This window comes from Cydia splendana, chromosome 16, assembly GCF_910591565.1.
Source record: "Cydia splendana chromosome 16, ilCydSple1.2, whole genome shotgun sequence".
NCBI classification, from domain to species: domain Eukaryota; kingdom Metazoa; phylum Arthropoda; class Insecta; order Lepidoptera; family Tortricidae; genus Cydia; species Cydia splendana.
The window spans coordinates 11,131,915-11,145,644 of NC_085975.1; the positions used below are offsets into that span (position 1 = coordinate 11,131,915).

General features: G+C 38.3%; 1 protein-coding gene and 1 long non-coding RNA gene across 4 annotated transcripts in view; one reads left to right on the top strand and one right to left on the bottom strand.

The window, feature by feature from the left end:
- The window catches only part of LOC134798273 (uncharacterized), a 683,132-nt gene that overhangs the window by 288,720 nt on the left and 380,682 nt on the right, over window positions 1–13,730 (bottom strand). The window lies entirely within an intron of this gene.
- Window positions 223–13,730, top strand: part of LOC134798249 (adenylate cyclase type 10-like) — a 57,264-nt gene continuing 43,756 nt past the window's right edge. For 2 of the 3 annotated variants that reach the window (XM_063770631.1, XM_063770632.1), the window contains exons 1-8: window positions 223–571; window positions 1,814–1,952; window positions 4,715–4,844; window positions 6,648–6,858; window positions 8,964–9,120; window positions 9,771–9,911; window positions 11,002–11,148; window positions 11,482–11,585. In XM_063770631.1, coding sequence (XP_063626701.1) covers window positions 1,826–1,952; window positions 4,715–4,844; window positions 6,648–6,858; window positions 8,964–9,120; window positions 9,771–9,911; window positions 11,002–11,148; window positions 11,482–11,585 — 1,017 coding nt within the window. In that variant the 5' untranslated portion in view covers window positions 223–571; window positions 1,814–1,825. The remainder of the gene's footprint in view (window positions 572–1,813; window positions 1,953–4,714; window positions 4,845–6,647; window positions 6,859–8,963; window positions 9,121–9,770; window positions 9,912–11,001; window positions 11,149–11,481; window positions 11,586–13,730) is intronic. The other variant, XM_063770633.1, reaches the window with a different exon arrangement.

Sequence of the window (13,730 nt, forward strand, 5' to 3'; positions counted from 1 at the left end):
TGCTCTGATTCCATTCATTGAACAGCACCTGTTTGAAAACCTAGAAATCGGTTGTCAGGTTGAAAGATCTACCGCAGTGGTGGGCAAACTTTTTTCGTGGGGGGTCGGAAAAATTAAAAAAATCCGAAGAGGGCCGAAACTGCAGAAAAAATTAAATAAAGTATCCATTTAGAATTTACGTTTGTGTTTTCGACACAAACTGGTTAAATTGTATGTGAACCATTGTACGTTTTGTGTATTTCTGAGAGCGTTAAAACATCGAAAATTCATAACAAAATGTCATATAATATATCAACTAGTAACACTTGTATAATAGTAAATGTTAGTCGAAAATATTTAGGATGACCTCCTCTACACCCCTATCCGATTTAATCCATACTTCTATGGACAGCCTGTATATTGTTAAATTGAACACTCCAGTTTGGACCTCAGCACATTGACCCCAGTTGAGCTTTATGCTATAAATGTCATATTCGGTTGTCGCCTGGAGTTGCCCGACAATTTCGAATTTCCGGATGACATTCTCGAAGAAAGTAGCACGAAAAATCTAGTGCGTAAAATTTTCAAAAATGTAAGTAGGAACCCATATTTTTTTCATTTTGTAACAATCAATTTCTTTTTGACCCTTTCCAGCGATTTGTTACACGGCGTACCACCTACCCTGTACCGCGTACTCGTAGGCCAAGCGCGCACCACGATTTTAATTTTTGCGACACGATTTTAGAATCGCGCTGTAATTTATCGCAGAAAATTCACTGCGCGCACTGCGATGAAAAGTCGACGATTTGTTCATTCTCGACATGGATTTCGTACCAGTCGCTTGTCGTGAAACAATATGCAATCGCTGTATGACTTTGAGTATTTATACCACAAAGGTGATCTCCTTCTATTTCTATAATTAAACGGTCAACATCTAGCGTCTCATCTTGTGATTCCATTGGAGTAGCAGGTTCCGATATGTTGACGCTCGGAGAGCGAAATGCCGACTGAGGTCCGGGGTGCGATTTTATTATCGCAGTGCGCGCGGGGCCATACAACTCCGTATGCTGCAATTCACTTTGCGACAATCGCGTCGCGAGCAGTCGCGGAAAAATGTGACAAATCACAATTTTAAAATGCTGCGATTTTTTTGTCGCATATGCGCGCACTGCCATATAAACACATACGTTACATTTCTGCGACTAAATTATCGCGCGACAAAAAGTCGTGGTGCGCGCTTGGCCGTAGGCCTCGTAGCAGCGTTTTCCCGCTTAACAACAGTCCGTAGATATCTACATACCTACTACCTATTGTAAATGTTTTTTAAAATCTGTGCGGAAAGAGAAGAGTCGTGGAATGTAAGGGAGCCCATACATTCTACGACTCTTCTCTTTCCGCTCAGACTCTAGTAGAAAAGATTTTAGAAAGTTAAGCAGAAGATGAGAATTTTAATACCTATCGACTGTAATAACTTTTGCTTAGTCAATCTTTAGGTGACAAAAGACCATCAGCATGCACTGGCATGCAGATACTTAAAATGTTTTTTTTTTTAATTCTATAAATCAGATGCAGAGTACATACTTATTATTATCCATCGTTTTTTCACGGAAACGTACGAACGTGTCTTGCTATTTCAGTCAGTCTCGGTACAAAAAGTATTGAGGTTGACTGAAGTAGCATGACTAATACGAACATTGACGTATAAAATAATGACGTATAAACGTCAATGAATACGAACGTTTCGGAGAAAATACGAAAACAATTATGCACTATATCTGTATGTATATGCTCATCTGTACCGGTCTATTACCTATCTTATATTGGTTATTTACAGAATATTCCTTCAATGTGTATAGTGGCGATAGAAGAGGGAATTAATATAGATGATGAGTCTTGGCGGTTACTTTTGGTTCTATTGGATATCAAAACAATTTTCGTCATCATTACTCTTACTGATCAAACAAGCATGTCTGGTAAAGTGATGCCTACCGCATTTTGTCGCTATTATTAGTCGATCGCATTTTGTGACATCCAGCAGCCGAATCGTAGATCATTGGTGATATCTACCAGGGATGTTGCGGATGCAGATTTTTTGACATCTGCGGATGCGGATGCGGATATTTCAAGGCTCACATCCGCGGATGCGGATGCGGATGTCAAGATTAGGTACTTAGAAAACGTCAAATATTACATTTTTAGTATTTTTTTATTAAAAAAAACGAAACGTTTAGTATTTGAGCAAGAATATAGGTGCGTTATATTTAATAAACAGTAACTTGGCCGACTTTTCTGGTTCTAGACGATTTCGTTATAGCAAAAAGAATAGATAGTATAGAGGGGTTCTGTCATTGTAAATTTTGTAGTCACTGTAAATTTACTGCCATCTATCGACACACGACTAAAACTCAAAATGAAAACGTATAAAGTTATCAAAAAATGTATATATATGGATAAATGATTTTATTATTTTTATATCAGTTTGATCCATGTTCATTCACTGATATCTATATGTTAAAATTGTTAAATATGAAACGGTGTCGTCACGCCATCTAGCCGAGGATAGGCTAAAGGTGTGTGCGCCATCTATTCGAGAATGACTTTTACTTGAATTCCGAGGCACGTTTTTTCCTTAGACTTTATTCGTCTTATACGAAGTTACATATGTCTTTGGTTATAGGTAATGACGAAATTACCTAGCACTTACGCCGCCGCTAAGACGTTCCTGTACCGACTTGTTCGACATCCGCATCCGCAATATCCGCATAAGCTCCGCATCGATTTTATGCGGATGCGGATGTTGAAAATAATGTGGAAGTTCCGCGGTTGCGGATGCGGATGCGGATGTTCGCAACATCCCTGATATCTACACACTAAGTACCCCCAATTTTTTTAAAAGTGAAAACTTCTTTAGCAGCGCTGTGCACTTTTTGTGATGGGGAAAAATATTAAACTCGCGACAGGTCACGTGACCGTAAGATTCGTAATACGTAAGACGGACACGTGACCTGATCGAAAAACTGTTACAATGTCATTGAGTTTTCACTTCTGCCGGCACTCCCGGAGTGCAACCCGTTGTTTTTTCTTAAGTCGGGTAGTTTATACGAGTATAGTGTTAGACCAAGAAAAGTCTGCGGCGATTTTGATAGCCCACGCAGTGCAAGTGTTATTTATACGTCATAATTTCATAGTAGTTTGACGTTTAAAACAACATTTGCACTGCGTGGGATCACAATCTCTGAGGACTTTTCTAACTCTACCCACTTGTATCTTATTATCTTCTTACATATTTTGCTGGAACGTCAAATATTGCTGGGATGTTCAAGTCCAATATAGTTATGGCCCAGTTAAATTAAGGGTTTCACCTCGGAATGAGAGATAATAAGCTGGAAACTCGTATATACCTTCGTTATGACGTATTAAAGGTTCTCTTAAAAGTCGACGCATATATCGTGTGCGCGTCGGAAGTTATTCCAGGTCAAAGGTCATAAAAATCGGTATTTCGCGGATATCAAATTTTCTATACTTAGCTCCAATGTTGTTTACATGTAGGTAAGAATTGTAGGGCATAAAATTTGCGACGAGTTAGGTATCAAACATTTTTTCATGCCATTAGCCGTTTTCAAGATATACGGCATAGAAGGCGCAGCGGCACGGAAAATGCACTATGACTATGTAAGGCGAGCTGGTAATCTGTGTGAATAATACGTTCTATAAAGTTTTTTAATCGTTAAAATGACACTTATGAATAATACATAGATTTTAAAACAAAAGTGGCCCCTCCTGTGGACATTAGTTAACAGCTTGTGTGTATATATGTAATGATTTTATTACATAGTTTATGTAATACAAAAACGGTACCCCTTTATTGAGGTTTAATCAGGAAATTAAGCTTTATAGCCTCTAACTTAAGGTATTTCTACAGGAAAGAGGTACATTTTAAGTACTAATAGTACAAGAAAATGTTTTCACATGCTTTTATTTAACTCCCGAAATCTTTATCTGTAGTTAAAATAGCAAGTTGAAGTAGTTTTCAGTTCATTCTCATTAATTCTTTTTGTTAGAAAGTGCATTGTTTTTGTTCCAAAAATAGATTCCCCATTCTTAATTTATCCGGAAATGATATATCACATGCCCTAATATGTATAGCTTTAAAGAAATGATGCTTCAATTGAAGCGCGGCAGCGTCGAACTTTCCCCCCTCCCCCCCACTAAATGTGCCGTGGTTCTCGATAGCTCCCAGTCAGAATCTACTCAAGACCAGCTAAGAATCAATTGTGCCAAGTTTCAGCCCATAGTCACAAAATGCAAGGTGTCGTTCACTATCAAACCAACTAATAGTACGTATGTCTGATCACTGCGCTTTCTGTGCCCTATATCTTGAAAACGGCTAATCTCATGAAAAAAAATTCGATACCTAACGTGTCACAAATTTTATGCTCTACAACTCTTCCCTACATGTAAACAGTGTTGGTGCATCTTGATATTCGCGAAAAACCGATTTTCATGAACTTTGACCTTGAATAACTTCTGACGCGCACACGCTATATGCGTCGACTTTTAAGAGAACCTTTAAAATGCCATAACGAAGGTGTATACGAGTTTCCAGCTTATTGTCTCTCATTCCGAGGTTGACCCTCTTTTTAGGCTTAAGATGACTGGGCCATTAGGTAGGGAAACAGGTTGATGCACGATAAAACCTATGTACCTACCTAAACAAATAAATTTCTGTCTACAGAAGTGGCCCTCCAATGCTTATCGAGTAACAAGCTGCTTCAAATGCCGATTTCCGGACTGAGCCATTGCTACCACTTGGTTATTGCCTGCCAGTTCCTTGACGTACAAGCTGTTCCCACAGATTTGGAGAAGTATTTATTCTTGTTACTTTTTAATCTTTGATAATGTAGACCGTACTAGCAACAAAAAGCAGAGCTTTGTAAGGGCTCGCGGAGTTTTTCTACCTAAACGTACCGGGCCGCGATTTTGATCCAATCCGAGGCTTGTTTCATGTTCGATCGAGTGGGTAGGTACGTAATAACGCAGCTATAAGCAAGAGCAAGAAATATACTAACTAACCGGACCCCGGTTGCTGTCCGGTACGCCTGTCTGTTAGTGTTACAGCTTTTACTTTGTCTATTGAAAACGTGTCCAGATGACAAAATCAAATTGCCAATATCATCCACACGTACCTAATATACAATTTCATAAGTGCTTATTACATCCTACACGGTCGCCCAGTACTTTTTGTAAGGAAGCCAACTGGCTTTCCTACATATCTAATGTTGGGTCAGCGAGCCAATGTCCTTGAATTTATTTTTGCGTCCACTCCACACAATTGAGCGAAAAACTATCCCATCTGGACACCTACTGGCGGTAATCACGCTGCTCCGCACATAAACAAACACACATAGTTCCACTAGGTACAGCCAGGGTTCAGCATCAGCTCTATCTTGGGTACTGCTCTTCCCAGTGCAGTACTCATTAAGACGTGTCAGATGACCAAAACAGCGTGTGCCTATGTTGCACCAAACCTGAGTTCCACTAGGTACAGCTAGGGTTTAGCATCAACTCTATCTTGGGTACTAATCTCCTAAGTGCTCATCAAGACGAGTCGGATGACCAAAACAGTGTGTGCCTATGTTGCACCAAACCTGAGTTCCACTAGGTACAGCCAGGGTTCAACATCAGCTTTATCTTCGGTACTACTCTCCTAAGTGCTCATCAAAACGAGTCGGATGACCAAAACAGCGTGTGCCTATGTCGCAACAAACCTGAGTTCCACTAGGTACTGTCAGGGTTCAGCATCAGCTCTATCTTGGGTACTGCTCTCCCAAGTGCACATCATGACGAGTCGGATGTCCAAAACAGCGTGTGCCTGTTGCACCAAACCTGAGTTCCACTAGGTACAGCCAGGGTTCAGCATTAGCTCTATCTTGGGTACTACTTTCCTAAGTAATCATCAAGACGAGTTGCATGACCAAAACAGCGTGTGCCTATGTTGTATAAAACCCGAGCTCCATAGTGATAGGGCGAGCGAACTAATTATTCGTTTCTTTTCTAGGATTTTTTTTTTGTATAAGATAAGGCTTGTTAGCTAATTATTTACGATATTAGTAAATTGCGTCACGTTGAAAGTGCTGGTAAGTGGTAACCGTAGCCCCTTTCATTTATAAAGGTAGGCTATACTAGACTTATATCGACCGGGATATGAACCGTGATTACCTTTTGTATTGTTTTCGAGCTCCCGAGGCCGAAAACCATATGCAGGGGGAGAGGTAGGTGGGAGGGAGGGGGAGAGGTAGGTGGGGGGGGAGAGGTAGGAGGGGGGGGAGGTAGGCTATAATTTGACCATGTTCACTTTGTTCGCCCGTCTATAGATTTGCCTGTCTCATTTATCACTGTGCTAAGCTCATCACCACCGAAACGCACCGAAAATGCTATAAAATTTACGATGTCTGCTCATCACATTGATCATTGGTGCTCTAATTTGGCATAGATATATTCTCGTCGACGACGTATAGTGATAAATATATTATTTTTTTAGAAAATAGATCTCACTTAAAATTAAGCTAAGCTAACTCTGCATCGATTTAATAGTGTTCTAATTACAAGCTCTGTCCCTCGCCAATTCGGTGCAGAGGTCGCTTGGACAGACTTAACTGTGACTTCAGGTTAATACAAAGCGCAAGCAACGGTGTGCCCGGCTGGATCCAGGACTTGGTCATATCGCTCGTCCAGCAAGGCGACTTGTCTGTGGAAACCACGACCAGGGCTAAGGCGCTGGAGCATGGAGCTGTTATGCCAACGCCATCTTTACTGTACACGACGGTAGCTTTGGCAACAACTATTGATAACCAAGTTTCGTTAGACGCGTATTTTAAGGTGAGTTTTAGCACGCAATGTTAATGCGGCCCACCTCAGCTGACAGTCACAGGTACAAATATCTGAACACGCCTCTTGTCAAGATGTTACAGTTCTGATATTTTTGACAACCTCGGCCGCTCCGATATATCTGATGGCGACTGTAACACTGCTGATAGTTAAATACTTTTCCTTGTCTGTTAGGTATAGGTACCCGAAAGCTACGATTGATTGTACTCGTAACTATTTTTTTTTATACTGGAAGGCAGCTCTATCTAAACAAGTGGAAAATAAAATAAATTCATGTAAAAATATGTAAATGTCAAAATATCGGCCTTACGGGCGACGCGAAGTGGACCAGTAGATTGTTGTGCAACACGCGTCGTGTGCACCAATGCCAGCCAGTCGTGCAGTCTAACACAACAAACAACAACAACAATAAAATTTACTTTATTCATGTAGGCCTAGCTACAAGCTCTTATGAATCGTAATTAATCTTAATCTAATTATCAGAGCAATTTATTGATGTTAATATTATTCCATAATAAAATTGGATTATTATACATATCAAATTTAACACTAAAAATTTCACAAAAGGATCGTCAAACATTAAAAAAAAAATACTATAAAAAAATACTAGTCTAGAATTTCTAGAATAAAATCTAAATGTCAAAAAAAAAGCATAAGTAACAAAAGAAGTAGATAGTATTACATCGGAATATCCATTTATATACCTAATAAATTAATAATCATTTCGAATAACAATTAATCCCACGTTGTAATATCATTCATGTAGTCTTGTGTGGTATAATAAGCTTTAGAAATAAGTTTACGCTTTACATAATTCTTAAATTTATTAATAGATAATTCAGTAATATGGTTAGGAAGTTTATTATAAAATCTTACACAATTACCCATGAATGATTTTTTAATTTTATGGAGCCGAGTGAAGGGCACTGCGAGCTTATGTTTATTTCTAGTATTAATATTATGAATTTCACAATTTTTCCTAAAATTTACAATATTTTTATGTACATACAGAATATTCTCATAAATGTATTGACAGTGCACTGTCATTATGTCAATTTCCTTAAATTTATCTCTAAGTGAGTCTCTATGGTTCATTTTGTATATTGCTCGAATAGCCCTCTTCTGCAGAACAAAAATGGTATTTATCTCTGAAGCACCGCCCCACAGTAAAATACCATATGCCATAATGCTATGGAAGTAACTAAAATATACTAATCGAGCTGTTTTCACATCAGTTAACTGACGGATTTTGCTCACTGCAAAAGCTGCAGAGCTCAGTCTACTCGAAAGAGTAGCAATATGGGGACCCCACTGGAGTTTAGAATCTAAAGTTATACCAAGAAAAACTGTACTATCAACTAATTCCAATTCCTCATCCTTCACAATGACACTTGTTTGCACATGCCTTACGTTACTACTAGTGACAAACTTAATACATTTAGTCTTTTTCTCATTTAACAGTAAATTATTAACATTGAACCAATTTACTACTTTTGAAATAGCATTGTTTACATCATTGTAAGCTTGTTGCTGTCGTTTGACTTTGAAAATAAGTGAGGTGTCGTCTGCAAACAATACTATATCATGGTGGGTCTTAACAAGGAATGGCAAGTCATTTATGTAGATAAGGAACAGGAAAGGCCCCAATATTGACCCCTGTGGTACACCCATAGAGACCAATGACCCAGGTGATCGCTGTCCATTCACATCGACCCTTTGTATTCTACCATTTAAGTAGGACTTAAGTAAATTCAGTGCCGATCCTCTAACTCCGTAATAATGAAGTTTCCTGATTAATGTTTCATGACAAACACAGTCGAAGGCCTTAGATAAATCACAGAAGACACCTAAAGCATCTCGTGACTCCTCCCAGGCATCGAAAATATGCTTAATTAGCTCAACACCAGCAACTATACACACACGACGCGATTTGCGCACCAATTTACTGGCCCACTTCGTATCACCCGTAATGTCCATCTTTACGAAGGATGTAATAGGTATACAAGTCAGTGGGATGAATTAATTTTATTTTCCCTCTGTTTACCTACACTCCAGAAAAATACTTACATTATTTTTGTTTTATATTGATGTTTTAGGAAGTTTTAGATAAATTGAATGCTCATGAATCTCATGGTACCAATAAATTTAAAAGTAATGAAGTACTTGCTCTAAACCCAAATGAGCACATTCAGATAGCAGTTCTTGCGGACACATTCGACGTTTTGAATATTCGGATGTCCGTTGATGAGGATGGTGAGGAAATATTACGTTTTTTTATAGTCAGGTTTAACGTGATAAAGGGTCGGTTGCACCCATAGACTAGGAATCCTCTAGACCGAGTTTAGAGCAATTATTTCATGCAATCGATGATGTCAAAAATGCGGGGGTGCGCGGGACGAGGTGAGCGAAGTCCCGTGCCGTGATTGGTCCGTTCAAACGACGAACGAGTTCACGGACGTCACACAAAGACACTTTCGACTCGAACATGGAGTAAAATTACCGTATGCGTGGCAGAGGGGGCAGCGCGACTATGCTAAGTCTGGAGGATGTTTTGTCTGTGGTTGCACCACACCGTTTGTTACCGTTAAAGCGTTTGCTAAATTATATTGTATCCTCGTAAGGCCCCGCGTACTTGTACAAGTACAAATTAAATTTGAGTTATGAACTCTTATAGAAATAAAAGAAAGTTCCAAATTGAAAAGCGCAAAAATTGGCTTGGGTCTTACGAGGGTATGGGAATTTTCATAGTTCTCTGTTGAGTGATGTTGATCAGTCTGTTAAGTGTGGTTGGTGAACATATTGAACACCTAATTAACAGACAGAAATGCTTACGAGTACTTACATAATAATTTTAGCTTAAATAAATAAAAAATAAATAAATACCTAATGATTATATCTTCCAGTAATGATCATGAAGACTTATGACTCACTCACTGCGTTCGAAAAGATGCTGTTAAAATGTTGTTCCGTTTTGGGTGTTGTTTTTCCTCGACAAATGATGGAATATCTGGTAGAGTGTGAGTCCAGAAGAAAAATTGCAAAAGGTAGCAAAAATTACATGAACTTCAAACAATTTAGATCTTTATTGTGTAAATATAGTACAGTATTTACACAATAAAGATCTAAAGACATGTGCCCAGCAGTGGGACGTGTATATCAGGCTGATTTTTCTTATTATTTCTATTATGATGAGTCTTGATTTTTCGTATTATCATGAGATTTTTTTTTTATTAGAGATAAATCACAATTACATAATATTATGATCCAAAAGCATCGTTAAACCAGAATGGTTTGTCTCGATACTCCATTCCGCAGTACTTAAATAATTAACTATACGATTGATAAGACGGACAAGAATTTGTATGTGTAGTGTAGCGAATGTACTAAAAGCATCCACTACGAGTCACGTCACTAACTATTGCATTTGCTTTTCGTTACATTGCGGCATTTATACGACCGATTTAATTTTTTGCGCCAGCTTAGCCGGCAATTATCTTAAATCACATGCAATTTATTGCAACTATGAACGACCAACTACTAGGCACCGGAACAAAGGAAAACTCCAAACGGTTAGATTAGGAATGTTTATTTCAACTACTTGATTACATTCACTTGTTTAATACTCTAGACGCTTAAACTCAACATCCATTTACTTTATTACTCTAGACACTTAAACTCAACATTCGTTTACACATCAATTAATTAACTTAGCTAGCTAGCAAGCCTAGGCAACCTAGGTTACCCACAGCCGTGAGCACGTCACTCCGAATAAGCTACCTATTTCCACGAACGCTCCAAACAGAATGCACGAGTTTGATCAAACCGACCAAGAACCGTTGCCAATATGGCGGGAAAATAGAGCCTCGCGATTGGTGGACGACATCGCGTGATATCGATGACGTCAACCAATCGTTGAACGATATTATTCGCCCGCCAAGACATCAACCAATCACGTTATAGCGATGTTGCCTGAAATAAACCATAAATGTTACTAGTGTAAACCATAAATAATTAACTAAATAAGACTATTGAAAATAAATAATTGGTAAAATTGATAAACATTAACGTTAAAAATAACGTAACCTAACACAACGTGTGTGCAGGCCTTAACACAACCAAACATTCTTATTTTAGCTGTAGCGAAGTTATTCTCAGATCGTGTTCTGGAGTGTGAAGGGGGTGATTTTACCCAAGAGACATCCAAGGTGTTGGTGCATCGGTCACCGGAGATTCAAAATGCTGAGTCACCATATTGCTACTGTCGCGGCACTGAAGAATTGAGTAAGAAATCAGCGTTCAAGTATAAATATTAACTGTAATATTTGTAATATAGTTGTTGGAGTCATCTTAGGGGCTGTCCATAAATTACGTCATCGATTTTTGACCCCCCCCCCCTCCTAAAATCATCCAAAACTCATGCTTCGAATGACCCCGTTTCATCCTACCTCATGCTACCCCCTAATTTGAAATGACGTAACTAAGAATAGTCCCTTAGTTACGACAGTACTTACTTATTCTATTTAGTTTTCAGTATTATATTATTTTAATATTATTAGTATTTTATTATTTTAATTTTACTTTTTTTCTATATTTTTGCCCATATATTTGTTTCAGTCGACTGCGCTGACCTTCCGAAGTATGCATTTTGTGGTTACATGAGGTTTAAATCTACTTTGTTCCAAACCACCACATACGATTTACTCACAGAGATACAAAAGGTAAAATGAAAAATATAGGTACTGTAACTCCCACCCCTCACTTAACTAACTTACCCATAGTATAAACACCCCTTTTAGATTTACCCCTAAAATATGGCCATGTGATCGTCTAGCTAGTAGTTAGGACCCCTCTGAAGTGAACCGCAGTAAACTCAAATTCTTTAATGAGTATCAACTAAATCTTGGACTCTGACTCTATTTATTATTACCTAGATTTTGAGAACATATTTATGGTAATAAAATAATTATTTATGGAAGTAAGAAATAATCTAAAGAAAATTATTCAGAGAAATAGAAAATTGTTCAGAATTTATTAGTGCAACGTAAATGATGGTGTAAAATTTACTATAATGTATTTAAGTATTACAGCATATATGATGATATAAATATATAAAAATGTTGTTGGTAAAATCCTGCCACACCTATTAAGCTTCCGGGAAGAAGCAGCACTCCTGAGATAAGCTCTTTTACACCCTAGCATTTCAAGGATTAATTATAATTAACTATCATCTTCTAAACGATGTGTGATTTATTCACACGTGCTGCTCCGTACGCCCGATGCAGGTCTGGAAGCTCTTAGTCCGATTTGCAAGTGTTAATCGGAACACCTACCCTACCAGTTTAGCCGGAAGGGCTATAACCAACACTTCGTAACCTAAGCGCACCTAGATGATGATGAAAAGAATTGTCAAAGTATCCATCAGTCATCATAATTACTTATCTTTTTTATATTCAAAAGCTAGGGATGCTAATCCCTTAATCCCATTCCCCAAAGCTGATAATCTAGACAGAATTCCTAGTTCTCTAGATGTATAAACGAAACACCGAGTTTATTTGTTAACTATTATGTTTAGTAGAGGTCGAAATTGAGTATTCACTCAATAAATCCTTTGTACTGCTCTTGCCTGACAAAGGTTCCCTAAAACAAACCGTTCTTCAATCCCAGAATAGTCTGCGTTCCTAAATCCAGATTGATAATTAAGAGTTTATGTTGTAAATACCTGATTTTATTACTCAGTACCTCGTTCCTACACCAGACAACCAGAAATGAAAAGTAGAAATAAAATTTTATAGAAGAACTAATTCTATAATATGAGAAATTAGAAAGATTTAGGCAGTTAAACTCTTTACCTTTTAAACACACATATTTTAGGATTAAGAAACCATATTTTAAAACCCTTAAAGATAAATATATATCAACCATTTCAAATTTATAGACCCTAACTAAAAAAGAACGTTAATAGACATCAAACAAGTGTGTGATTCTACCCTAATCCTACCCTTTGTCCCTAATCTAGTATATTCAAAGCATAGTTCGTTCTTACCATCGACCTAATGCTTTGTAATATACGCAAGTGCCTAGTCCTGCACTAGTCCCTACGAGAAGCTGTAAAGTTCGGCAGGCGAGACCGATAAGGCAACCTACAGGCCAGTGTTTTGTGTAGCTCCCCCTTCTGCGCTCGCAAGCTAGGATGCAGAAAGTAAGCCGGCCCTATTCCGTGTATATAAGTGGATCAGTACCCTAGCACACACACATACTGATCACATGGAAAACTCTGCCGAGACAAAGACTATAAGTATAATATCAGTCACGACAGAAGCCTTTCCCCGCAACCAGCACTAGCATGAACCGGAGCACCGAAATATATAAATTAATTTAATAGGAGACCTAGTCTCAATTACTGTCGACTTCAGTGGGCAGGATTTACACCCAATGACGCGCACGTGACGTCCCCACATCCGTCTAAACAGCTGGGCCTTGAGACTAGTGAGATAATTCGTCTCTTATGTTGATATAAAAGAGACACCAAGTCCTCTCAAACTTGGAGCAATAGACTCCTAACCATCCAATCTTTTGGCACCGTTAGGCGGAGTGAATGTTTAGCTGGACAAACTGTCAGTCCAAACAATGATCTGGCTTTTAAAATAGCAAAAATACCCCATAGAAAAACACTAAAAATACCCCATAGAAAAACACTAAAATAACTAAGTTATCACTAAATTAAACTAACTCAACAGAAAAGTGAAATTCCCTTAAACACTGTCATCTATATTTAACGTTACGAGAATTTCTTCCCGCAAAACCGAACACAGACACTATTCCAAGCCCGGGCTATGCATTGACATTGTCCCTGCATAACACAG